The sequence below is a fragment of the Pipistrellus kuhlii genome, unplaced genomic scaffold (assembly GCF_014108245.1).
Source record: "Pipistrellus kuhlii isolate mPipKuh1 unplaced genomic scaffold, mPipKuh1.p scaffold_m20_p_3, whole genome shotgun sequence".
Classification (NCBI taxonomy): Eukaryota; Metazoa; Chordata; class Mammalia; order Chiroptera; family Vespertilionidae; genus Pipistrellus; species Pipistrellus kuhlii.
In genome coordinates this window covers 133,104,527-133,132,389 of record NW_023425529.1, presented here as the reverse complement: position 1 = coordinate 133,132,389, position 27,863 = coordinate 133,104,527, and the positions used below count along the sequence as shown (strand labels likewise).

Sequence of the window (27,863 nt, the reverse complement as noted above, 5' to 3'; positions counted from 1 at the left end):
GGGCAGTGATTTTCAAAATCACAGAATTTTTAAAACATGCAGTACCTATTTAGTCAGGTCTATTGATCTCTTTTCCCTTAGACTTTTCAATAAAAAAATAATACAAGCCAACACAATAGCTGTCTGGTATGAATGAACCAAAATTATAACTATCCTTTTTTTGTCAAATTGTCAAAAAAATATATATATTTTGGGGTGCCGCAGAATTTTAGTAATTAGTTTACATGTGCGTGATATGAGAAAGGTTGAAAATTGCTGTTACAGGGAAGTCATAGGCTATTGGTTACCCAAAGCAGACAACACACAATCTGCAATCTATCTAAATGATTAGACAAACGGAGATGGCCGATATAAATGTGCCTGTTAACAATTTGTCAAAATGTGTTTTTGTGCTACTTTGTGACTAATTTTTGCATAAGAAAAAATTCCTTCAAAGGAAAAAAGAAGTCCAATGAATTTTTAAAAAATACATGTTATATAATAACATTGTGGTTAAATTTACACCTGGCAGAGGAGTTTTGAAAAATGTGAAATACCTCAGTCTGACCTTCATGGGCACTGGTCTCATGAGTAACTCGAATAGCCTGTAATAGGAATGCAAGGTATTAATAGGGGGGGAAAATGACTATATCCTACTTTTTAAATGAAAACAATACTAAATACTGATGAAACAACAAATTGAAGTAAACTCAGGAAAAGTTTAATTTGAAATATTTAAGAATGAATTGCTATACTTTCCAACCCACAAATCTCTGAATACTTAGGATATTAAATATTAGTAATTTTCAGGTGCAAGTGGGAATCCTAACTTAATTGTTAGGACTAACACTTAACAGTTTAGTCAACTGAGACTAGAATGAAGTTAGCATCTCACGACAGAGACGGAAAAAGCTTAGCTCATCTGTTTCTTCAGGTTACATGCTCCTCTGTGCTCTGGCTGTAGTTATGCTTAACCATGCAGCTTCAGGCAGCAGTTTAGAAATGTGGAACAAAAGCATGCATTTATCAGAAGCTAGGGAGTTTAGTTTCCTGAACTTAAAAAAAGGTTCTCTTCTAATACCATTATTAGCAAAGATGAAGAGAAATAGGCAAAGTAGTAAATTATAGGTAAAAGTACAATCTCAATGCATGGCAATTTAGCAATAATTATCAAAGCCTTAAAAACATGCACTGTGTTTGATTCAGCAATTTCTCTTCTACAAGTTTATGCATTTACATATAATTGTATGTAAGTATATATAATTATGGATATTTGCAAAGATTTAGCTACAATGATATACCGGGTTGTAATTTTTAAACAGTGAAAAGAGAAATAAAAATACAATAATTTGTTGGTTAAATAAAATACTACACAATGGAAAGCTATGCAGCCATTAAATGATGATGTCAAATATATACTTACTGGTATGTAATACGTTTGTGATAAGTTAAGTGAAAAAAGTAAGTTATAAGACAATATTACAGTGTTATCAAATATTCCTTTTTAAAAAGTGTGTATATACATATATATACTCCCTGTAAAAAATATTAATGGTGGCCACATCTCATTGGTGAGATTACTATTGACTTTTGTGTTATTTCATTTTTATGTAAAATGAAGATGTTTTATGAGCTCTGCAGGTTTTTTAAAGAAAAAACAATTTAAAATAGTCCAATTATATTACAATGGTAAAAATAAATAATCAAATCAATGAATTTACTGGGAACAAACTCTGCATAAAGCACTATTCTAGCTGAGTATTATATACACCACAGTGCTTCTAATTTCAAAGAACTTATTGTACAATTTGCTTAATGTTACCAACAGGTAGAAAGCCTAATGTTATATTGTATGTCAAGTATAACTGAAAAATAAATTTTAAAAAAGGTAAAATGCATTCAAAAGAAAAACAGATTTCAAAAATAATAAAATTTAAATACTATTCTAAATGCTATGAAAAGGTACAATTGTTTAAAACTAGATTTTGTGGCCTCTGCCTTCACACATGCAAAAATATTTTGCTGATAAAAGAACTAGGGTATGACCTAACATCTATCCTTAAACCTTTGTTTTTTCCATTGGTCTCAGCCTTACTCCAAATTCCCCGGGGAAAGACACATGGAACATATATTTATTGAAGGGAGGGAATGGTGAGAAATAGCCTATCATAAGATATTTATAAACTTGTAAAACAAACTGCTCTTTCTCTCTCATTCAGCTCTGAACATAGAAATGAAGCAGCAAGTTATGGATATTTCAGTACTATTACCTGAAATATATATTTTTTAAAAAGCCTTTTTAATGGCTGCAACCAAATTCATAATTGTTCAAACTGACAGTTTCAAGACAAAACCCCAAACTGAATCTACAACCCCATAAAACTTTGCCCACATATGAAATCAAGACCAATAGATGGTACGGACGTCATAGTTCTCCAGATATCTGGCTCGTTCTTCAGGGCTCATTGACACAGACTCTTCTAGGAATTTTTTCAAGGTTGATCCAGATTCTGAAAATATTAAAGAAGATATAATTAAAAAGGTTTCATATCTCAAAGAGACTGATATATGAAAATACTAGAAGCATGCTGCCTTATTTTTCAAGTAAAATCCTTTCACTGGTAAATTAGGCATGTAAGAATATTGGCCTAAATGATAAGGCTTAAGTTATTTGTTTGTTTCTTAAACTTCCACTTACCAACAATATAAAAAAAAGAGGAGGATTATTAGTTCTTCTAATAGTATATACATCACCATTATAAATGAAAGGGAGGAAAATAGTTTATGTAATACTTTGAAACAAGGAATTAGAGCACCACCTAGTGCTCAATAAGTTATCTTATACTTTGAAGGGTGAAAACAGTAGTAATGAAAAGTTATTTACCAAAATGCATCTTGTCTTTATTGTTGGCAATAGCATGGATCAGTCCAATTGTTCCACAGGCATTGCTGATTGTTTGCTTCATGAAATATACTGATGATTTAACATCTTGTCCCTGAGATTTAATTTTTTCCTCCTCTTCTGTCCTGAATACTTCATACTATTAAAGAAAAATAAATAGTTGAAATATGAAAACAATATATTAAAAAGGACTTAAACATAAAACTTCAAAAATTCTAACTGTATGGGATATCTTACTAAAATACTATAAAGCACTTTTTTAAAAAAAAGTAGATTTACATATTCTTACTTATTATAGAAATTTATCTATGATTATGAAGTGCTTGTAGGTCAATATACATGAATAAAATTCTCATTTATATTTTTAAAATATTTATTTTATATATGCATTGAAAATCTGAAAGGATATAAAAAAAACTTAGTTATCTCTGGGATAAGAGATTTCTAGAGGATTTTTACTTTCTACATTTCTGTATAGTTGAATCATCCTATAATAACAAAACTCACACTATATTTATAAGCATACAATATTGATAACATTCACCATTATTTCTAATAACTGGTTGTAAAACCAATATGGTATAATGTTGAATGTCAAAAATGTGAGCTCTACATATGACTGCCAGAGTTCACATCCTTGCTTTGCCATTATTAGCTGTGCAGCTTTGAAAAATTATTTACTAAAGGTTAAAAATGAGTGAGTAGAAGCAGAGGGGGGAGAGTAGAAAGATGACTTTATTGTTTTGTCTATAATTTTCAAATTCCAATAGAGTAGGAGTCAGCAAACTAGAATCTACAGGCCAAATCAAGTCAACTGCCTTTTTCAAAAGTAGTTTTATTTTTCTACTGTCTACAACAAACTAAAAAGTTTTTTCACATAGAGGTATCCATCAACAATACTTACCATAGACAGCCTAATGATTGGAAGAACATATTCATAAGGGGTTGATATTCAAAATTTTTAAAGAATCATACAACTCACAATAAAACAAACCAACAACAACAATCCAATTAAAAAATGATCAAAGAACCTGAACAGACACTTCTTCAAAGAGGACATATAGATGACCAACAGACATATGAAAAGATGCTCAAAAATCTTCAGAGAAATACAAATTAAAACCACAATAAAGTTATCACCTCACACCTGTCAGAATGGCTGTCATCAATAAATTAACAAACAACAAGTGTTGGCGGGGACATGGAGAAAAGGGAACACTTGTGCATTGTTGGTGGGAATGCAGACTGGTGTAGCTACTAGGAAAAACAGTATGGAGGGTTCTCAACAAATTAAAAATGGAACTGCCTTATGACCCAGTGATTCCATTTCTGGGTATATATCTGAAGAAATACAAAACACTAATTCTCCTCACTCATTTTTAATCTGTGTTCATCATTGCAGTGTTATTTTCAATAGCTAAGATATGGAAGCAATCCAAGGATCCGTCAACAGACAACTGTATAAAATGTTGTGGTACATAAATACAATGGAATATTACTTGACCATAAAAATGAAATATTACCATTTACAACAGTATGGATGGTTCTAGAGGGTATTTTCCTAAGTGAAATAAGTCAGAGCAAGACAGATACCATATGATTTCACTTATATATCGAATCTAAAGAACAAAGTAAATAAACATACAAAATAGAAACAGACTCAAAGATACGGAGAGCAGACTGATGGTTACCAGAGGGGAGAGAGGTTAGGGGGCTGGGTGAGAAAGGAGAAGAGATTAAGAAGTACAAACTGGTAGTTATGTTTTCATAATAAATTCTGAACCATTATTTCATTCATATAAGTTCAGTTGATAAAAACTTAAATGTTCAATATAGTAAGGTCTTATCCTGATATGTTTGTATGGTTCTACAGTTCAGTTTCTTGTTGCTGTTTAATATTATTGTTCCTTGCTAAATATTTGAAAACTTCACAAGATTTAATGCTTCGAAGAGAAATCCTAAAACGATACCAAAGCAAGTATTGAAAAAAAAGAAAATGTACTTATGGCAGATCTAAGTGAAAACACATAGTCAAGAGACAATCAAAATATTAGAAAAAAATAATTTATAGCCTTTCCACTTACTATTCGTTGGCTGGTAAACTCAACTATAAAGCACACATTGAAAACCATAATTGACTTTATTTAAAGGGTAATGGGGTACCCATGACAGTTCTTTTGCTATTAGTATGCTTAAGCCATTTGCAACAACATAATCAGTTCCATAATCAGAACACAGAAGACCAAAACGCTTTGTATCTCTTAAAACATCCACTAGATATCATTAGAGTAACTTTAATATGTCACTTATGAGTTGAAATGGGGAACCTACAAATTGTACGAAACATGGAAAAGTTAACAGATGCCACCATATTCTCTACTTATATAAGTATTTCTGTAAGTAATTTACAGATACCTTTAAAATTATTCTAATACTTAACAGTATCTATAAATGACTTACAGAAGTGTGTGCTCTTTCTAGCAATCTTAAAATAAGCTTTTCAGTACTAATGATCCACTTAAAGAAGTCCTATTGATAATAAAAATAATGCTCTTTTTAATACTGATGACCCACTAAATAAAGGAGATCAAATTCTACTTATTCCTAAAAAAAAAAAAAAAAAAAAAAAAAAGTAGACCATAAAAATAAATGGTTTGGAAAATTTCCAATTCAGACATAGACTCATATTTATATCACATACCAACTAAAAAAGCCTAAGTTTTAAGAAGTTAACACTGGAGTAGGAGAGTATAAATTTAAGTATTTGTCCTACTGTTCCTCAAATTCCAGAATAATCACAACCTCACCACTAAAAGTAGATGTTCAGTCTAATACTGGATAACCACAAGAAATTTCTAACTCTAAATTTCTATGAATATTACAAACAGCTAATATGAAGAAATATCCCTTCTTTAACTAATTTGTTTTATAGCACTCTTAACTAAAACAGAAAAATATTTCAGTATTTATTTTATCTTAAACTCAGGTTAATTAGTTTTGGTATAAAGAAAATGATCCAGGAATTTCTAGGACTGAGAAAAGCCTAATTCTTAATTTCTATGAGACACAGCTCCTTCTATTACTGAAAAATAAGATGATGTGAGCATTTTATACCAAATCATCAACACCTCATTTCTCATATACCTTCCCAAACATATAATTCATTTTTTTAAACTATCAAGTTCATTCTATTGTTTCTAAGTTTAAATAAAAATCAGAAACATTGGGACTTACAAGCTATATTGAAATAAACTTAAATGTTCTGGCTCCATAATACATATATCTATATATCATCATTTTAAAAGAAAGGCCTGAAATACAGTGACTGGAATTTATTGTAAATAGAAATCTATTAACTATAATTCCAACACATCCTAAACCTGCCAATTAAACTATATTTAATCTTTTTTAAAATATATATTTTATTGATTTTGTACAGAGAGGAAGGGAGAGAGATAGAGAGTTAGAAACATCAATGAGAGAGAGTCATCGATCAGCTGCCTCTTGCACACCCCCTACTGGGGATATGCCCACAACCAAGGTACATGCCCTTGACGGGAATCGAACCCAGGTCCCTTCAGTCCCCCAAGCCGACGCTCTATCCATTGAGCCAAACCGGTTTTGGCTAAACTATATTTAATCTTAATGTTTCCACCCAAAACAAGTTTATCCTGAAAATAATGTAATCCATGCCATTAGTTATACCTATCACCTTAAAAAAAAAAAAAAGCGGATTTCTTTTTACATATATATTTTTAAATTTACATATTTTATATATTGAAAATTTGAACATATTCTTAATTCATATATTTTCTAAGACAGGTTTAAGATCATCATATTACTTAACTTTTTAAAAAATATTTTTTATTTATTTACAGAGAGGAAGGAGAGAGATAATTAGAAACATCAATTAGCTGCCTCCTGCACACCTCCCACTGGGGATGTGCCCGCAACCAAGTTATGTGCCCTTGACCAGAATCGAACCTGGGACCTTTCAGTCTGCAGGCTGATGCACTATCCACTGAGCCAAACTGGTTTCAGCTACTTAACATTTCTAAAGTATATACATCAAACCTTGGCCAGTGTGGCTCAGTTGGCTGGTTGATGTCCTGCGCACTAAAGGTTTACTGGTTCGATTCCCGGTCAGGGCATCTGTTTGGGTAGTGGGCTCAATCACTGGTAGGGGGTGTGCAGGAGGTAGCCAATGAATGTTTTCCTCTCACACATCAATGATTCTCTCTCCCTCTCCTTCCCTCTCCGTCCAAAAATCAATAAAAATTTCTTAAAATAAATGAAGTATATACATCAAAATGTGAGTAAATGTTACATCAACCATAGTTGAGGCAATCTCATCAAATTTTTTAAAGAAGGAAATTACACAAGTTTAAAAGATTAACTCAGGATTTTATTGTCAATCTATAAATCAAAATCTAAATATTATCTCTTCAATGAAACTAGATTTTAAGGTATCCCCGCTACCTAGATTTCTTCTTTTTATGCAAAAAGGGAGTCATTTGTTGTTAAAGAAGAGCATAATATTTAATAGAATAAAAGAGAACTTTGCATTTACTGAAAACTTTTACTTAACAATTACCTTTTCTGTAATAGGGAAGAGAAGTAATACTGCACATACTGGTCTTGGTACCATGCTAAGGAGTTCAGGATCCATTCCATATACATCAACAAACTGCCATTTAGGATGTAGACCTAATTGTTTGAGAAACTGGTAAAAGAAGGGGGGGAAATATATATATATATATAGTGTTAGTAAGGAAATAATCAACATGTAAATACTATGTATCTATATATATAAAAGCCTAAGCAATCTTTACAACCAAATGACATGAACGATAGGTTGTCCAGTCGCTATGACACATAGTGACCACCAGGGGGAAGATTCTCAACCCAACAGCTGTCCCCCCTTGCCGAAACTGGTTTGGCTCAGTGGATAGAGTGTCGGTCTGCAGAATGAAAAGTCCCAGGTTCGATTCCGGTCAAGGGCATGTACATTGGTTGCGAGCACATCTCCGGCAGGGGGGTGCAGAAGGCAGCTGGTCTTTGTTTCTCTCTCATAGACGTTTCTAGCTCTCTATCCCTCTTCCTTCCTCTCTGTGGGAAACCAATAAAACATTTTTATTTTTTTTTATTTTATTTTTTTAAAATATATTTTATTGATTTTGTACAGAGAGGAAGGGAGAGAGATAGAGAGTTAGAAACATCAATGAGAGAGAGTCATCGATCAGCTGCCTCTTGCACACCCCCTACTGGGGATATGCCCGCAACCAAGGTACATGCCCTTGACTGGAATCGAACCTGGGACCCTTCAGTCCCCAAGCCGACGCTCTATCCATTGAGCCAAACCAGTTTCGGCAATAAAACATATTTAAATTTTAAAAAAAGAGCTGCCCCCTGGTGGTCAGTGCACTCCCACAGCAAACTTCCTGTGGCAGCTTCCCAACCCGCACACTGCCAGCTGACCAACCTCCTGCAACCCTTCCCCTGCCCAGTCAACCTCCCATAGCCCTTCCTCCTGCATGGCCAACCTCCTGAAGCCCCTCTCCTCAGCTGGCCATCCCCCCCTCAATCAGTGGGGGGCACCAGCTGGCCAACCTCCTACAGGCCTTCACCCCAGCCAGCTATCCCCCCGACCGGCTGGCTAACCTCCCGTGGTCATTCCCCATTGCCGGCCGGTCCCCCAATAGGCCCCAATCACCAGCCAGGCTGAGGGACCCCACCTGTGCACAAATTCATGTACTGGGCCTCTAGTCTAATACATAAAAGGGAATGCAAGATACAAATATTACTGATATTCAATAAGAATAAAATAGCTTTCCCATAAATAGGGAATGAAACTAAGCAAAATGTTTTTCAAAATCCATTACTTTGGGACAGAACATAATAAGCCAGGATTTCACCAAACCCATACAAGTCCTAGTAGATAATTATTTTAGAAGATCAACACAATTTGTCCTACTTACCAATGATGCCTGAAGTTTGAAAATAAATAGATATCATAAATAATATCAATAAGTAAAGAGTCTTTAAAGCCAAAAAAAGTCCAATAGACTTGTGCGAACACCAGAGAATGCTTGATATAAGGAGTATACTACTGGCTTCCTGACCTCTAGTACACAATGAAATCTAGTCATCTGTACTGATTCTTATATCTGGCAAAACAACTATAACAAAAGAATAGTGTTTTGTTTTTGTTGTTAATCCTCACCCAATTATATTTTTTTCATTGATTTTTAAGGGATTGAGGGTGGGGAGAGAGTTTGAGAGAGAAACATTGATGTGAGAGAGACACATAGGTTGATTGCCTCCCAGTCAGGTACATGCCCTTCACTGGGAATGGACCCACGACCCTTCAGCGTGCAAGTCAATGCTCTAATCACTGAGACCACCGGCCAGGGCAAGAATGGAGTTTTTAAATTATTATAAGATTTCATAGGAAAATAAAATGTCAGGCCCTAACCTACTGCAGAGAGAAAAAAGAGAAATGTAATAATGAGAATTATGACAATTTCATAAATTCTTAACAAATGTCTGTACTGAATAAAGATGGTTTTTTAAAGTGTACTATCACAAAATAAGTTTCAGATGACAGAAAAAAAATGAGAAGAGGAAACAAAAAAATCATATTAAAAATTCATCATTATACCTTACCTCAAAAATACATTATAGCATCTATTGGTCTAACATCATCTGAAATTTAAAAATAAAGAGGTGCTGGCCCAGTCAGCATGTTTCAGTGGTTGAGTATTGACCTATGAACCAGAAGGTTACGGTTCCATTCTGGGTCAGTGCATATGTCCGGGTTGTGGGCTCAATCCCCTGCAGAGGATGTGCAAGAGGCAGCCGATCAATGGTTCTCTCTCATCATTGATGTTTCTATCTCTCCCTATCCCTTCCTCTCTGAAGTCAATAAAAATATATTTTAAAAAATAAAATAGTGCCCGAGGTATTTCTCCCTAAAGAATGATCACATGTTCATCAGGTCAGATCTTGCTAACTTGGCAATTTTCAACCTTTTGCTCCTCTGAGCACACATAAACTGATTACTAAAATTCTGCAGCACACCAAAAATATATTTTGCTATTTTAACAAAAAATAGGTATAATTTTGATTTAAAAAATAATAACAATAGTAATTACCTAGCCTTTTTGCTCCAAAGTGACTTTTAAAAGAATCGGTGTGACTCAATGGCTGGTGTGACTCAATGGCTGAGCATTGACCTATGAACCAGAAGGTCACAGTTCAATTCCGGGTCAGGGCACATGCCAGGGTTGCAGACTCAATCACTAGTAGGGGGCATGCAGGAGGCAGTTGATCAATTATTCTCATTTTTGATGTTTCTATTTTTCCTCCCTTCATCTGATTCAATAAAAATATATTTTTAAAAATCAGGCATCTGTACTTAGATATAAGTATTTCTGGTATCAAGAATTAACCAATCAGATGCAACATTACTATACAACATGACCAATAACATGCAACTTTATTATATGACCTATATATTTATGATTTAAGACAGGTCATTCACACAGAACAGCTATCATTGCATTGACTGTTGTCATTTTCTTATTTCACAATCTAAGGAAAAAGAGGTCAGTGTCCCTGACTCAACAGTCAGGTGTTGCATGTTTTAAAAATCCTTAAGACATACCAGTTGAAAATCGATGTGCTAAATTGATGGAAAGCAAGCCATGTTACATAAACAATATTATTAATCTTACACATAGGTATTCCCATCTATTTCTCAGCCAGTAGAAGAAACTCTACTTAATGATAACATGATTGGTCAAAATTAAGGTCTTAGATATACTAGTATATTTATTTAAATATTTTTTTAATTGATTTCAGAGGTGAAGGGAGAGGGAGAGAGAATCATTGATTGGCTGCCTTCCAGGCCATATGCCATGTATGTGAATCAAACCCAGGACCCTTCAGTCCACAGGCTGACACTCTATCCACTGAGCAGGGCTATATATTTGTTTATTTGTGTCATATTAAAGAGGTAAAAAAAAAAATACATTTGGCTATTAATCTAAATTCAGGCATTCATTTAATCAACTTCAAATATTACCTGCACAGTACTGACAGCCCTAATCCTGATAAGAGGATTTAAATGTATATGTAATGTTATGTACCCGTAAAAGCCATATTGTAATTAAGTTATAAGCTAACAAGTATAAAAAAATACCAAGTTCTAAAGGTGGCAATTGTAGTGAGACTGAGTAGTATCAAACTGCAGACACAATTAATGATTAAATTAAATAGAAAAATAAATTAAATTAAATACAAAAACTATCACTAGAGTCATAGTTTTCCTTAATGTGTTACTTATGTCGCCAAATCAAATGAGATTGATATAAAGTTCAATTAAAGTAGTATCTATTAAGTATAAGATAAGTCGTCAACTTTTGCCTCTTTAAATCTTAAAGGTGTTTTACTTTTATAATTTAAAACCAACCCTTCTGTGGGTTTGATGATTATAGGCAAATAAAGAAAAATAAGAAAAAAATGTCTCTAAAATATTAACAGCAGTTAGCTTGAATAGTGTGAACTCAACTTTTTATTTTTCAATATGTAAAAAAAAGTATAATTTTGTAATAGCTAAATGCATCTTCTAAGTGACAAATCGATAGAATTGATTCATGTGTATTTTATTTAAACTCACAAAACTGGAAGAAAACCCAAAATAAGTATTAGAATTATACTCTTCAAAAATCTTTCCAGACCATTCATGAAGAAAAGTATCTTATATATGCATTTGCAAAGCTATCTCTATAAAATTAGCATAATGTTTACATGAAGGAAAATAAAGGCTCATAACTTCTAACACTAGTCTTCTGGCTTTTCAAAACACTGGGTAATAGAATAACAAAATATTCTGACTGATTAGCTCACTAAATTTTCACAATGCCTCTAAAATATTGGCCAGTCAAAAAAATTAGTAAATAACAATATCCTTGGTCAACTTATCCTTTTTATTCATGGACCCAATGATAAACTTTCCACCAGATAAAGAGTATTTTAAATTACTTATAATAATTTTTAAGATTATGATGTATCAGAAACAATTTGCAGAGTTTTAATGCACTTCAACATTATTGCAACAGGAAGGGTAGGTTTCACCAATAAGAAAACTGAGTGTGCACTGTTGTTTTCTGTACATAAAAGTAATAAAAATTCTCCTCAGCCAGCGTCTTGGAAAAAAAAAAAAAGAAAAAGAAAAGAAAAGAAAACTGAGTTTGAGAAGTTATATGATTTTTCAAGGTCTCGCTGCCAGAATCCACATGCAAAACTCTGGATGAGCTGGCACCTATTTACTTTTCGAGCCCCACCTCTCACTGCTTGAAGCATTTTTTTTTTTTTTGTACCTTTTTTTCTAACTTGAGCCACAATGAACTCTTCCAGTTCTTAAAGAGTCTCTAACCATTTCTTCCCTCCAGATTTTTGCACACAAATTGCAGTTCTCTATCTAAACACTGTTAGCTTCTTCACTGATTTATTGTTATAATGAATTGTCCCTCAATCTTTAGGTGACCGTCAAATAACAAAAAATCTGATTTTATAATTTTTAATAGAAAAATTAAATTTCCTTTCCTTTCAAATTTGTTCTAAAGCCACTTTCTCTGGTCTTTAAGATCTAACATCCTGGACAGCAATAGATTCTTCCTTATTACAAATTCATTAATGCTGTGGGTTATGCCAGAAATTATACTTATTTAGTAATTGCTTGATTTAACTATTATTAAAAGTATACTACCGGTAGTAGTAATTGCTAGATGTAAAACTAGGAGCATAACTAATAGTTAAATGAGAAAATGATGGTTCTTAAAACCTGGAAACTAGCAAAATTAATTTTAATAGAGATGTAATAAAAAAAAAAAGAAAAAGAAAGTACAGAATAGGAAAATACTGGAAACATTTTATGTGGGAATTAAGGGGTTTATTTCTCTGAAAGCTCAATATGAACTAACTACACAATTGTCAACAAAAATAATGCAATGTTAGTTTACTATAAAATAATGCATTATTTTAATTTTGAACCCTGCTATTTTACTGAATTCATTTATCAGATAACATTTTTTCACAGAACTATTAAAAATAATCCTAAATTTATATGGAATCACAAAAGACCCCAAATAGTCACAGCAATATTGAGAAAAAAGTACAATGTTGGAGGTATCATACTACCTGATAACAAACTATACTAAAATACTATAGTAATCAGAACTGGCATAAAAATAGGTACATAGATCAATGGGACAGAATAGAGCGCCCAGAAATAAACCCATGCCAATATGGTCAAGTAATCTATGATAAAGAAGGCAATATACAATGGGATAAAGAGGTACATCTACACAATGGAATACTATGCTGCCATAAAAAAAGAAGGAATTCTCATCATTTGCAGCAACCTGGATGGAATTGGAGAACATCATGCTGAGTGAAATAAGCCAATCAATGAAAGAGAAACACCACCTGACCCCACTCATTTGTGGATAATAAAGATCATTATAAACTGGGGAAAAAAACAAAAAACAATGGGACAAAGATAACCTCTTCAATAAACTTGGGATACTGAACAGATACACGCAAAAAAACCCCAAAAAACTATATATACTATATACCAAAAAAAGCAAAAACTTTCTTACACTACATACAAGAATAAGCTAAAATGGATTAAACTTATATTTAAGACCCCAAACCATAAAACTTCTAGAAAAATAGCATGGGTAGTAAACTCTCTGACATTGCTCTTAGTAATATTTTCTTGGATATCTCCTCAAAAGAAAAAATAAACAAATAGGACTACATTAAACTAAAAAGTTTTGCACAGCAAAGGAAACCATCAACAAAACAAAAAACCAACCTACTGAATGGAAGAAGATATTCACCAATGATACATCTGATAAGAGGTTAATATCCAAAATTTATGAAGAACACAAACAGCAGCAAAAAAATAAACAATCCAATTTAAAAATGGGTAGAGAACCTGAATAGATATTTCTCCAAAGAGTACATACTGATGGCCAATAGACATATGAAAAGATGCTTAATTGTTCCTCAATTTTCAGAGAAATGCAAATTGAAACCTCAATGAGATACTACTTCACACCTGTCAGAATGGTTAATAAATCAACAAACAAGTGTTGGCGAGAATGTGGAGAAAAGAGAACACTTTGGTGGGATTGTAAACTGGTGCAGCCACAGTGAAAAACAGTATGACTGTTCCTCAAAAAATTAAAAATAGAACTACCTTATGACCCAGCAATTCCACTTCTGGTTATTTATCAAAAAAATCAAAATACTAATATAAGAAGCCCTATATTCACTGCAACATTTTTGACAATAGCCCAAATTTGAAAGCAACCTAACTGCCCATTAGTAGACAATTGGATGAAGAAGAGGTGTAACATATACAACACACATTGTACATCTACATATACAATATAGATATTACATGGCCACAGAAAAGAGTAAAATCTTACCATTTGCAGCAACATGGATGGACCTAGAGGATATTATGCTAAGTGAAAGAAGTCAATCAGAGAAAGACAAATACCATATGATTTTATGTTTATGTGGAAACTAAAGAATAAAATAAATGAACAAACAAGACAGAAACAGACTCATAGATAAAGAGAACAAACTGATGGTTGCCAGATAAGAGGGACATTGGAGGGACTGGGTAAAAAAAGTGAAGGGATTAAAGAGTATAAATTGGTAGTTACAAAATAGTCACAGGATGTAAAGGGTAGTATAGGGGACATAGTAAATAATATTGTATTGTGCCAAGTATGCCCTCGATCTTACAGGGGAAATTATTTTGTAAATTTTATAATGTCTAATCACTAGGCAGTACACTTGAAAGTATTATAAAATAATATTGAATATTAACTATAATTGAAAACCTTAAAAAAAAAAAAGTCTTATAATATTAGCTTTGAGAGGCCTATTTTATAAAGGACAATGACAAACAGAAGCAAGCTTAAAGGAAGGTGACCAAGAATGATAAGGTTTTGCAAGACATCACAGCTGGAGAGTCTAGGCACATTCAAAAAAACCTTAAATTATTATGATCCTTAACCCCAGATATTATTCAGTAATATCTTGAAAGAACAATTAGTTTTACTCTGTGTGGTTTCACTGGGATTGACTAATGGGCAACTGGAAGAAGTTATAGAAAAACAGATTTTGTTTCAACAAATATAATTCTTCTAGCTTTTATAATATACTACTCATTATTATAAGAAAATATGCAATAGAATGCTGCTCATTAAAATATTAAAATAAAAGACTCATGACCACATTAAAGGCGATTTTGAGAAAGATTTTCTGGAGCAACTATATGTTTACTCATTCTCCCACTCACCATATGTAGAGAGTACGCTAGCAGCCAGTCACCATTCTTAGTACTTCAGTCATGTCTTTGCTCTGATAGGATTTACATTCTAGTAGTAGTATACACTCAATAAACAAGTAAATACATAAACAAGATTGTTTTACAAGGCAGTACATATTGTGAAGAAAATAAAACGACACAATGTCAGTGCAGATTCAGGGGAGGTGGGCGTGGAGAGGAACTTTAACTGCTAATAAAAAAAAGGCTAAGGATGTGACTTCAAATTAAGCCACAAATGACAAGAAACAACTCAGATCGGGACGATTCAAGCAAAAAGTGAGCAAGTGCAAAGCCTCTGCAGGAGGAATGGGTGTGGCACTCAGACAGCGCAGCAGGAGTGGAACAGCAGGGGGCAGTACTTGCTCCTCAGGCCACAGGAAGTTGGGAAAACCATATTTTCTTGGTCTTCTGTGTTCTGTTTTACACAGGGAGACAAAAGATATGACTTGCATTTTTAAAAAACCACTTTGGGTACATATGGAGACTACAATAGATTTCTGGGAGGTGAAAGGAGAAGCAGAAAAACTAATTACTGCAGTTGTCTAAACTGAGGATGATGGTAGTTGGGGCTGTAGTAGTGGAAATGAAGAAAATGGCCAGATTTGGAATATAATTTGAAAGAAAAGTCTACAAGGATGAGAGAGGTTAGGGAAAGAACAATATTTTAAAAAGCTGGCCATTCACAGAGTGAATGCTTTGTTCTAGAAATTGCTCTACATACTTTACATGTAGTCATTTATTTAATCCTTACAATTTTACAAGATCAGGAGAGGTTATAAGAAACTAAGGTACAGAGGTTAGGGAACTGCTCATAGTCTCACAGCCCTGATAAAACCCAAGACACCAAATCACTGCAATAGAGCCTCTCCAAATTAGCATAGTTGTGAAGAAGATTCAATGACAGTGACTCGGGCATTGGATAAAAAGGCAGTGCCCTTGAAAGCCTGGGGAAAACACATTTGGAGGACAGATGAGAGGAGGTTAAATCCAGATTTCTTTTTCAGCCATGCTAAGTCTGAGGTATCTATAAGACATCAAAATGGAGATATATGATTGTCTATATCACAGACTGGAGGGTTTTTTGTTTGTTTGTTTGTTTTTGTTTTTTTACAGGTTTCCAATTTGGTGAAGTCCGGGCTTAGAGAAAATATGATCAACTATGTGACGGTTGATAGTATTAATGCTACAAAATAGAAACCATCGCTAGGAAGAGAACGCACATAGAAAAGATTAGCAATCTAGGACAAGGTTCTCAGGAACTTCTTAGAAGCTGGGAGGGAGAAGATCTAGCAAATGTGAATCTAGGAAACAGTGAAAAGGGAGGAAAATCAGAATTATCACAGAAGCCAAGAAAAGATGATGTTTCAAGAAAGATGGAATGGCCTACTCTATCAAATGTTGCTGAGAAATCAAGAAATTTGGGGACAGAGCCGAAACCGGTTTGGCTCAATGGATAGAGCGTCGGCTTGGGGACTGAAGGGTCCCGGGTTCGATTCCGGTCAAGGGCATGTACCTTGGTTGCGGGCACATCCCCAGTAGGGAGTGTGCAAGAGGCAGCTGATCAATGACTCTCTCTCATCGATGTTTCTAACTCTCTCTCTCTCTCCCTTTCTCTCTGTACAAAATCAATAATATATATATATATATATATATATATATAAAAAGAAATTTGGGGACAGAAAATGACAAATAGATCTGGCAAAGTGATGATTAGTAAACGCTACAAAAATACTTAATATGAAATGGTGAGGACAGAAACAAGTCAGATAAAAATGAACACAGGAGGGAAATGATGAGAAAGTAACAACAGCTCCTATGAACAATTCTTACAAAGAAGGGAAACAGATGTGAGACAGTAGCTAGAGGAGGATGGAGTAACAGGGTTTTTCCCCAAGATGGGATCTACTAACTAGAAAATCTTTGTATATTTATGGCAAAAGCCCAGCAGATGATCTCTAATTCTTTTTCCAATTCTAAGCATCTAAGCTAAATATAATAGTTATGTTACATTTGTTCTCCTTTGGATATTATAATTACTAGAAGCCTGGTGCACAAAATTTGTGCAGGGGGGGAGGGGTGTTCCTCATCCCAGCCTGCACCCTCTCCAATCTGGGACTCCTCTCACAATCCAGGACTGCTGGCTCCTAACCACTTGCCTGCCTGCCTGATTGCCCCTAACCACTCTGCCTGCCTCCGTGATAGCCCCCTAACCACTTCCCTGCCAGCCTGATTGACACCTAACTACTTTCCTACTGGCATGATCTCCCGCAACTGCCTTCCCCTGAGGGGCTGAGGGAACTGGGGGACTGAGGCTGGATGAGGCAGGGTTGAGAAGACTGGGTGTCACCATCTTGTGGCTGTGGGCACTGTCATCTTGTGAGGGCATGGCAGTCAATTAGCATATTTCCTCTTTATTGTCTGTGGGCACTGCCTTTTTGTGAGGGCATGACTATCTAATTAGAATATTCCCTCTTTATTAGATAGAATGCTAGAAAATATATTACCTCTTCAATAAAATCACCATTAAAAATATTTTTAGGGGATTTCCATACCAAAAATTATTGGTTCTAAAACACACTAACATTTAAAATATACATAGTGTGGCTGTGTTGTACTCAAATCACAAAATATAAATCAGGATGAAAATCTAGTGTGCTCATAAGAAGAAATGTTATGATTGCCTATATCACAGACTGGAGGGTTTTTTTTGTTTGTTTGTTGTTTTAAAGTTATAATTCTTATGCTTAATTACCTAAAATCTGCTACAAGCTGCTATGACCCCTTTAAATGTATGTGTAAATTAAAAGATGCTTAAATTTTTTAAATAAATTTTCTATTACTTCATTTTAGGTAAGTCCTACCTGTAGCATGATAAAATATTCTTAGAAGGGATTGATAGCATATTAAACAACAAAAGAAATAATTGCTTAACATACCTAGAGACACATGGTTACTAGTAGTTAATGTGTAATAGTTAATAATGATCTGTTGATCATTCTTATACAAAGTAGGCATCATTAGAGCAAAATCAATATTTGCTCAAACTAAAAGTACAATAATAACACATGCAACTCCCAAATGGTAACACTGTGAAATCAAGGTAAGTGAAAGGCCTTCTATTCCATTAACTTGAGAAAATTAGAAAAGGTATAGCTGGGTACTGTCGTTGGGGTTTACCTGTGGCTTAATTCTAGTAATGCTAGTCAGTTAATTAAATATCTATTCATTATCTATCTCAGTTTTATCATTAATACAAAGAGAATAAAGAAACAACCACAAAAATTGTGACTAAAACCAATCACTGCCTAGTTACTTGCACATTCTCCCACTAACAGTGCATCACTTCTTTTATAAATTATTTTAAAACAAACTGAACTACAACAAAGCATGCCAGAAATAGAATACAATTATATACAAAAAACATCTCTTCTATTTATGACACTTCAGAATGATCTCGTCACCATCTAACCTGTGATGTTTTCTCTGTCTTCAACACAGTACCCTGTTAATTTCTATCATTGCACCTGTATTATTGCTAATTATTTACTTACTTTTTTGTTTCTTCCCATTGGACTGAAAAGCAGAAAACTATGAATGTTTTAATCACCACAATATAACCACCTCCTTCTCAGGTACCACCACCTGGCTGGTGTGGCAAGGGATTGAGGGTCAAGCCATGAACCCGAGGTCAGGATTCAATTCCCAGTCAGGGCACATGTTCAATCCCCAGTAAGGGGCAGGCAGGGGGCAGTCGATCAATGATTTTCTCTCCACTGATGTTTCTCTTTCTCCTTCCTTCCTCTTTCTGAAATAATTTTTTTAAAAGATGCTCCCTTCTTCTGTATAAAATCAATAAAATATATTTTTTTTAAAAAAATAAAAAATAAAAGATGCTCCCAAAATACTATTTAATTAATGTGAACAAGTGAATGTTTTTTTTAGAGCTTACATGATTACCTAGGAACAAAGTCCAATAATAGCTTAATCACAGAATATGTTTCCAGTAAAACAAGCTTACATCTTATTAAAAGAAATAATATGATTTAAAAATAGTTCTGTTCTTTAGTCTGTTAATATAGGTAATTACATTGATTGACTTGAATGGTGAACCAGCTTTATAATACCAGGATAAACTGTTTGCATCAGAATATTTTATCCTTTTATATACTATTGGATTCTCTTTGCTAATATTTTGTTGAGGATTTTTACATCTATGTTCACAGGGGATATTGGCTTTCAGATTTTGTTATTATGGTTTGTCTGGTAATGCTGGTCATAAAATGAGCTGAAAAATGTCCCTTCTATTCGATGTTTATGTTAAATTGGTCAATTAAATGATCATATCAAGAGATGCAGAAAAGTCATTTGAGAATATTCAACATTGATACATGAGTAAAAAACTCTCAGCAAACTAAGAAGGGAACTTTCTTAGCTTGATAAAAAGCATCTACCAAAATCCTACAACTAACATCTTTTATGATGAAAGATCAAATGTTTTCCCCCTAACATCTGAAACAAGGCAAGGTTGTTCTATCTCCAACCGTCCATGTTGTACTGAAGGTCCTAGCCAGTGCAATGAGATATAAAAGGCACATAGGTTGATATAAAAGGCATATAGAAATAAAACAGTCTGTTCATTGAGAATATTGTCTATATAGAAAATCACACAGCATCTAAAAAACAATTAGAATAAGTGACTTTAGCAAGGCAGTAGGACACAAAATCAATATATAAAAACCAGTATCTTGAACTCTGTTGCCGAGATGGCACTCAACCCAACAGAATAGCATCTCAGACATGTCGAAAAAGATGTTTTGATCCCTAAAATAATGATAAAAGGCCCAAGAGAGATGTTCTGAACAAGTTCAAGATTTACCATATGTGCAAGGAATCTGGAATCCTTAGGTAGTAAAATGCTAGAAAGAAAATTCTGCATTGAAAGAATGTCCAATGGCTTACTACAATGATCCTACCTTTTATGAAGAATGCAACATGGAATGCCTGAAGGAAAAAGAATTCAGAAAAACTGAAATTGCTATCAAGGCTACAGAAGGTTCCAACAAACACATAGGCAAATATTCAAATGATACTCAGTAACTCTATTCATGGAAATCACAACTACCTAAAATAATGGACACAAGAAAGTATATTTGCTTTATCCTTAATTTTGGAAATATTAATTTTATCTGAAATAAAGTTTCTTTTTTTCATTAAAAAAAACAAAACAAAAACAGTACTTCTACAAAAGTAATGGATGAGCCAGAACCGGTATGGCTCAGTGGATAGAGCGTCAGCCTGCGGACTGAAGGGTCCTGGGTTCGATTCCGGACAAGGGTACCTGGGTTGCGAGCACATCCCCAGTAGGAGGTGTGCAGGAGGCAGCTGATCGATGATCCTCTCTCATCAATGTTTCTGACTCTCTATCCCTCTCTCTTCCTCTCTGTAAAAAATCAATAAAATATATATTTTTAAAAAGTAATGGATGATTAGAAATTAAAATTTTAAAACAGTATAACTTATAATAGCACCAAAAAATCACTAAACACTTGGGTATTAATCTAACAAAATATGTGTAATAGTTACATGCTGAAACTACCAAACACTGTTGTAACGAGTCAAATAAATTATGAGATATACCATCTTCATGAATTGCAAGACTCAATATTGTTAAGATGCTAAATTTCCCCCAAAATGTAGTTATAGATTTGGGCACACATTCACCAACAAAATCACAATTAGGACTTTTGTGGAAATTGTCCAGCTGATTGTAAAACTTACATAGAAATGCAAAGTGATTAAAATAGCCTAAACAATTTTGAAAAATAAGACTTACTATAAAACTACAGTAATCAAAACAGTTGGGTATTGATGAAAGAACAAACACACATATCAATGGAACCCTAGCACTCTCCAGATATATGATTTTTCACAAAAGGTGTACAACTAGTTTTGGATTAAGTCTAAGAGAAATATGCTTCTTTCCTATGGCATTAAAGTCAGAAGTTGCAAATACTGACTTCTGCCTAAAGATTACTCTCAGCTTATAGTCAAAATGTGTTAGGGGGGCAAAAAAATGAACAGCACATTTCAAAGGGGGTAATACAAAAGGAAATTAACATAGATAGGAAACGCCACCATTAGAATAATATAAAAGATATATGCTGGGTTTTAAGCTTTTTCTAGATTACTGAAGAGATGAGTTGGGGGGAAAAAGTCATTTCAAAGGCATATAATAAACCTGAGGAAGACAGCAGATTTGCTGACAACGTTCAAATGCGTCTATCTACTTTCATCATACAAGGAATTTTCTGCAAGCGTTGAAAAACCAAAAGCCAATGAAGTGGGTGACAAACGTTATTCTTTGGTGACAAGAATGAAGATGACGGGAGGAAAATTTTATAGGTCAAAATAAACTAAGGCGGCAATACAAAGTAAACTACCTTTTGAGAATGTAAGGCAAAGGAGACCTCAGGAAATGTAAAGTTTACACCTGGTAGCACTCATTCTTCTTTTCATGGAGTGGCTGGGGGATGTCCCCTCTTCCTCCTCGAACTGGACCCTCCAAACCCAGACGAACTAGGTGGCAAAGAAAGTGTGGGGACCACCGCACTGAGCTTTCTAAAAGGAACTGAATGCCAGTTTTAAGAAACTGGAAGAGAAAGGGGGCGTGGCGGGGAAGAGAGGCGCCCGGCTGGGTCCGGAGATGATTGGGAGATGACTTCACGGGGCAGGAGGAGGATGACATTTTCCACGACCAGGACCGGGTGGGCGAGTTTACAAAGCTTGGAGTCAGGTAGAGCCGGCAAGTTAAGTCACCCAAAAGGTACTTGGGGTGGGAAAACGATGGGATCGGCGCCAACAGGAAAGAAGGAAACCGAAGAAAACGAAGAGAGAAACGAGGAGCAGGAACACAGGGTGAACGAACATCCCTCCAACCCCGAGCTGCAGGACACCTGACGACGGGGGCAATGGGACCACGGGGGGAGCCGGGCCAGCTGGGAGGACCTCCAGGAGCCAGGTGGGAGGGAGGGAGGCGGCCGTGAAACGGGCACACCCGCGGGGGGGACCCCTCCAGGGCGGCGCGGAGGTGAAGACGGCCGGGGACGGCTCCAGGGTCCCGAGCGACCAGACGCCTCACTCACCTGGTTGGTGACCTGGAAACGAAACAGAGAACACGCTTTAGAGACAAACGGCCCCTGACCGGCGGCAGCAGCCCGGCTTCCCCCCGCCGGCATCCCCAGGCCGAAATCACAGCCGCGCTCACCTCGGGGTTGGCCTCCAGCGGCAGCCAGCGGTGGCGCTCCATGGCAGCTCCGCCCGGCCGCTCGCCAGCTCTGACAGCCTTCGCAGCGGCGGCCGCTTCCGCCCCGCGTGCCGTGACCTGGGACCGTCCAACCCTCCGCCCACCGGGGGGGGGTAGTGCTTAAGGACGAAGAAGAGCTTGACAACACGATAGCCCCTTTCCCGCTCCTACTAAGCTTCACCTACATTGTACGTTAAGGCAAAATAGGAGAGGAAAATAATAAGAGCCACTTTCCTACTGCAAAAGGAAAATGCATCCGCACCGACTACAGCCTGCTCCCCTCCCGCTTGGACTCTTCCTATCCAAGCCAAGCGCTCTCGAGCTGCGCATGCGCCTTGCGTCTGTCTAGGACCAGCGCGTGGTGGCAGCGCCCCACCCATCCCTGCAGCGTCAGCCTGCGGCACTAGGGGGCGCACCACTAAACCCTAGTCCAGTGATCGGCAAACTCATTAGTCAACAGAGCCAAATATCAACAGTACAATTGAAATTTCTTTTGAGAGCCAATTTTTTTTAACTTAAACTATATAGGTAGGTGCATTGTTATTAACTTAATTAGGGTACTCCTAAACTGGCCTTTGCTAAAAACTCAAGGTGCCAAAGAGCGAGCCGCAGTTTGCTGACTACTGTGGGCCTGGTCTAAGGGGTAGAGACCGGGCAGCTGCCCATCCGAAAGCCCTAATTAACCCAGTGCCTGATACATAATAGATGCACAATAAATATTTGAAGCGTGAATAAAATAACCTGGTATACAGATACACCATTTGTCAATAATGGAGAAAACCTGCACGTGAGCTGATGAGATTGAGTTAGGGTAGTAATCATAGAGATGGAGAGGGAGGCACAGGTTAAAAAGATACTGTTTTAAGGGGTCAGCCTTTTGATGAGCAGGAATTGTCAGTGGTAACTCCAGAGATTTGACCTGGTGTGAGTGCATATTACTATTATGCACTCAATAGAGGGCATCCAGGGAGAGAAACAGAGAGTGAGAAAAAGATTATTATGCCGAGTTTGCCTTTCTTGGGAAACTGCCAACTCTCCCACTCATGTTTTTTCTAGTCACTGTTTTTTGACCTCTAAGGAATTTCCAATCCACGACTCCTCTTTTTTCTTATCTGCTAGATAGCTTGCTGCTATCCCCACCCAACTGTGATTCGGTAAATCTGAAATATCCACCACACACGATGGGCGGCTGGGGTTTCATCATACTTGAGTTTCATGGTCAGGTTCTCAGTGGCATACCAGGGCTCTTTTACAAATGACTTGCTGTCAGAGGTATGGACTTGCTCCAGATCCTGAGTTTTTGCACCATGACTCTCCTATTAGGGCTTACCTAAGACTCCGTACAGCATCCTTAACTCCCATGGACATCTCAAGCACCATTGGATCTGCTGAGACATAGAGCCAAGTAGCAAGGCAGCTGGCATTTAAGCTTAGACTTGCGATACTGCACTCAGGGACGCACTTAAACTGACAGTTGCCTGTGTTTCCCAATAAAGGTTTTACAGCTGTATTCCCAGGTGTGGCATATGCTGCCTCCAAAAGCCAAAAAGCCCCACCAAGTGCTTCGCCTCTTCCCAATTAATAGAAAATAAAATGTGCAATAACGTTTTCTTCACCTTAGAAAGTTGTCCCAGCATGCCCAGACTTTTGGACCCATAAAAACTTTATTAGCCCTAGCCAGTTTGCTCAGTGGATAGGGCATCGACCTATGGACCGAAGGGTCCTGGGTTCGATTCTGGTCAAGAGCACGTACCTTGGTTGCAGGCTCCTTCCTGGCCCAGGCCCTGGTCTGAGTGCGTGCAGGAGACAACTCGATGTGTTTCTCTCACATTGATATTTCTGTCTGTATTTCCCTCTCCCTTCCACTCTCTCTAAAAATCAATGGAAAAATATCCTCCAGTGAGGATTAAAAAAACCCCACAAACTTTATTAGCCTGGCCAGCATGGCTTAGTTGGTTGAATGTCATCCTGTGCAAGGGAAAAGTTGCCAGTTTGATTCCTGGTCAGGACACATACCTGGGTTGTGGGTTCAATCCCTGGACAGGGCACATAGGAAAGGAAACCAACCCATGTTTCTCTCCCACATCAATTTTCCTCTCTCTCTCTCTCTTCACCTTCCGCTCTCTAATCATGTCCTTGGGTGAGGAATAGAAAAATAAATTTTATAAAACTCTATTAATGTAGTAGGCCCCTAATCTTCGTAGGATTTAACTGTCCCACTCTGCCATGGGTGTACCTACAATCATATCGAGAGCAGTACTTCTTTTTTTTTTTTTTTAATATATTTTATTGATTTTGTACAGAGAGGAAGGGAGAGAGATAGAGAGTTAGAAACATCGATGAGAGAGAGTCATCGATCAGTTGCCTCTTGCACACCCCCTACTGGGGATATGCCCGCAACCAAGGTACATGCCCTTGATCAGAATCGAACCCTTCAGTCCCCAAGCCGACGCTTTATCCATTGAGCTAAACCGGTTTTGGCGAGAGCAGTACTTCTGAAATCTGAATGTGCATACAGACATCTGGGGAGTCAGAAATGCAAATTTGATTCCATAAGTCTGAGATGGGGCCCAAGATTCTATATTATTGGCCCCCATTTTTACCCTTCCTTTATCCACATCTTTTGCCATATTATTAAGTTTTTTCCACTAAGGGGAAAATAGTGTTCATCCTCAATATTCATGAATCCTTCTTTTTGAATTGGCTTACTTGCTAACATTTACTTGTTAATAATTCAATAGCCCCCAGATCAATACTCTTGTCACTTTCACAGTCATTTGCAAACATAGGTGGAAGAATGGCAAAAAACTCAAGCTCCCACTGAAGTCTCATATTGGAAACAAGTGTTCATTTTGTGGTCTGTTTTGTGCCACAATCTTTTGTGTTTTTAAATGTATATTTATATTGATTTCAGAGAGGAAGGGAGAGGGAGAGAGAGAAACATCAATGATGGGAGAGAATCATTGATCAGCTACCTCCTGCATGCCCCCCACTGGGGATCAAGCCCACAATCCAGGCATTTGCCCTGACCAGGAATCGAACCTTGACCTTCTGGTACATAGGTTGATGCTCAACCACTGAGCCACACAGGCAGAGCACATTTTTTGCATTTTTATTGGTGATTTCACTGTGTACATGTATGACCTAAAGATATAGTAAATGAGGTATCTTTAAACAGAAACATACATAACCAAGGTTATGTATTGACCTGTGGATGAAAATGTGACCAGAGTCTCATGGAAACCTAATCCGTATAACCCTTGGGAGCAATGGTTTAGTCTTTACTAATTCAGTGTTTATGGTGACTTTATAGACCAAAAATACCACATATATACAGACTCTGCTGTATGGACCATAAATACCATAAATATACAGACTCTGCTGTATATTTCCCCACTCCTCAACACTGAATTCTACCTCGTGACTTGTTTTGGTCAATAAAATAGGAGATAAATAATTGTGTGTCAGTTCCACATCTGAGCCGTAACAAGCTTGTGTTTCTGCTTGCTGACTTGCACCTCCTCCATAGCCTTGAAGAACGTGCTTAGTTGGCTAGCCAGCTGGTCCCAGGAGCAGAGTGAGAGACACCTGAGCCCAGTCTAGTCGGGCCAACCCACCACTAGCCCCCCAGACATATAAGCTAAATAAATGTTTGTTTGTAGCATGACATCGGGGATTTGTGGACATTTCAGTTTTTATATTTTTACATGGCAAAAGGTAATTGCTATACCTGCCAGGAATTTGAATAGTCAAATTAAAAGGAATACCCAGCTAATTGATAGAACTGCCCCACCTCCAAACCCCACCAGAGAGCCCCAGCCTGCAACACACTGTGACTGTGCGGGGGATAGCGCCTCAGCTGAGACTCAGAAAGGAGCCCCCCAAATTCTACTAACCAAATACAAATGTGTGGTTTTACCTCCGAATTCTTTGAAAAATGTGTACGTTAATGCAACTTTAATTTGTTAATTAACTGTTTCATTATTTTAATTAAATGAGATGTTATTTTAGCAATGAAAATGATATTCAGACTTGATTCAGGTGTTACACTTGATAGAAACCTTGATATCTCTCATATATTTGTTTGATCCCTACCACAGTCTGTGAAGTGGGCAGGGAAGGAAATACAGTTGACGCCATATTACAAACAAGGAAAGGGTGGCTTGGGAAGGTTAAGCTGTTTCCCAAGGTTGTAGAGTGATTTCAGCCTAGATTTCCTGCAGCCATATTTGGATTCTTTTCAAAGCAGGAAAGAAGCCAGAAGAGCAGCATGATGTTCACAAACCAGGGAATGGAACTCAGAAAGCTGGGGGTTGGAGAAGGCTAAAAAGGAAATAAGCTGTCAATTATTCTAGGGACAAATCTGCCTCTATATGGGTCAAGAGTTGAAACATTTTGCCCAACTGGTGCGGCTCTGTGGTTGAGCCTCACCCCATGAACCAAGAGGTCACCGGTTCTATTCCTCACTAGGGCACATACCAAGGTTGAGGGCTTGATCCCCAGTGAGGGGACATGCAGGATGCAGCCAATTGATGTTTCTATCTTTATCCCTCTCCCTTCCTTTCTCTCTAAAATCAATTTAAAAAATTTTTTTAGCCGAAACCTGTTTGGCTCAGTGGTAGAGCATCAGCCTGCGGACTGAAAGGTCCCGGGTTCGATTCCGGTCAAGAGCATGTACCTTGGTTGCAGGCGCATACCCGGAGGGGTGTGTGCAAGAGGCAGCTGGTCAATGTTTCTCTCACATCGACGTTTCTAGCTCTCTATCTCTCTCCTTTCCTCTCTGTAAAAAAACAATAAAATATATTTTAAAAAAATTTTTTAAAGAAAGAGAGCAGCATTTGCTATAAAAAAAATTTTTTTAAGAGTTGAAACTTGCTTATATCTATGATAATGACTTTATTTTTATTTATTTACCAGAGGCCAGAAGCATGGATTCATGCACCGGTGGGGTCCCTCAGTCTGGTCTGCAGGTATCGGGCCAAAATCGGCAGTCCAACATCCCCCAGGAATGTAGTAGTGCACAAAATGGCAGGCGATGGGGACGAGCCCAAGCCCCGCCGGGCACTGCGCTGCTCCCACTCATCCTGGCCCTGCTGCGCCTTCCCCCTCCACTGCTAGGCAGTGCTGCCAGGGAGGTGGGAGAGGTTCGCACAGCAGCTGCACTTGCCAGCTGTGAGCCCAGCGTCTGGTGCTCCTCTGTCAGCAGAGTAGCACTATCTCTGTGGGAGCGCACTGACTACTAGGGGGCAGCTCCTGCAGAGAGA

The 27,863-nt window shown here is 36.8% G+C and overlaps 2 protein-coding genes, 1 long non-coding RNA gene and 1 pseudogene across 9 annotated transcripts in view; 2 read left to right on the top strand and 2 right to left on the bottom strand.

Moving 5' to 3' along the window:
- The window catches only part of UCHL3 (ubiquitin C-terminal hydrolase L3), a 42,043-nt gene extending 19,340 nt beyond the window's left edge, over window positions 1-22,703 (bottom strand). For 4 of the 7 annotated variants that reach the window (XR_004991044.1, XM_036455933.2, XM_036455934.2 and 1 more), the window contains exons 1-6: window positions 22,561-22,703; window positions 22,439-22,450; window positions 7,476-7,604; window positions 2,864-3,020; window positions 2,404-2,489; window positions 537-584 (exon numbers count right to left, since the gene is read on the bottom strand). Coding sequence is in view for 6 of the 7 variants with exons in the window: in XM_036455933.2 (XP_036311826.1) it covers window positions 537-584; window positions 2,404-2,489; window positions 2,864-3,020; window positions 7,476-7,604; window positions 22,439-22,450; window positions 22,561-22,602 (474 nt within the window). In the remaining variant the exon portion in view is untranslated. Of the gene's footprint in view, window positions 1-536; window positions 585-2,403; window positions 2,490-2,863; window positions 3,021-7,475; window positions 7,605-9,547; window positions 9,587-20,269; window positions 20,298-22,438; window positions 22,451-22,560 lie in introns of those variants that run through there. The other 3 variants (XM_036455936.2, XM_036455937.2, XM_036455935.2) reach the window with 3 other exon arrangements.
- Window positions 10,876-13,234, bottom strand: LOC118728905. The gene is made up of 2 exons (XR_004991046.2): window positions 12,131-13,234; window positions 10,876-12,030 (listed from the first exon to the last, which is right to left on the bottom strand). It is a non-coding gene; the product is annotated as an uncharacterized LOC118728905 (long non-coding RNA).
- LOC123653056 lies at window positions 20,060-20,367 on the top strand (annotated as a pseudogene).
- The window catches only part of COMMD6 (COMM domain containing 6), a 29,525-nt gene continuing 24,262 nt past the window's right edge, over window positions 22,601-27,863 (top strand). The window contains exon 1 of the mRNA XM_036457097.1: window positions 22,601-22,712. Within this exon, the coding sequence (XP_036312990.1) occupies window positions 22,601-22,712 (112 nt within the window). The remainder of the gene's footprint in view (window positions 22,713-27,863) is intronic.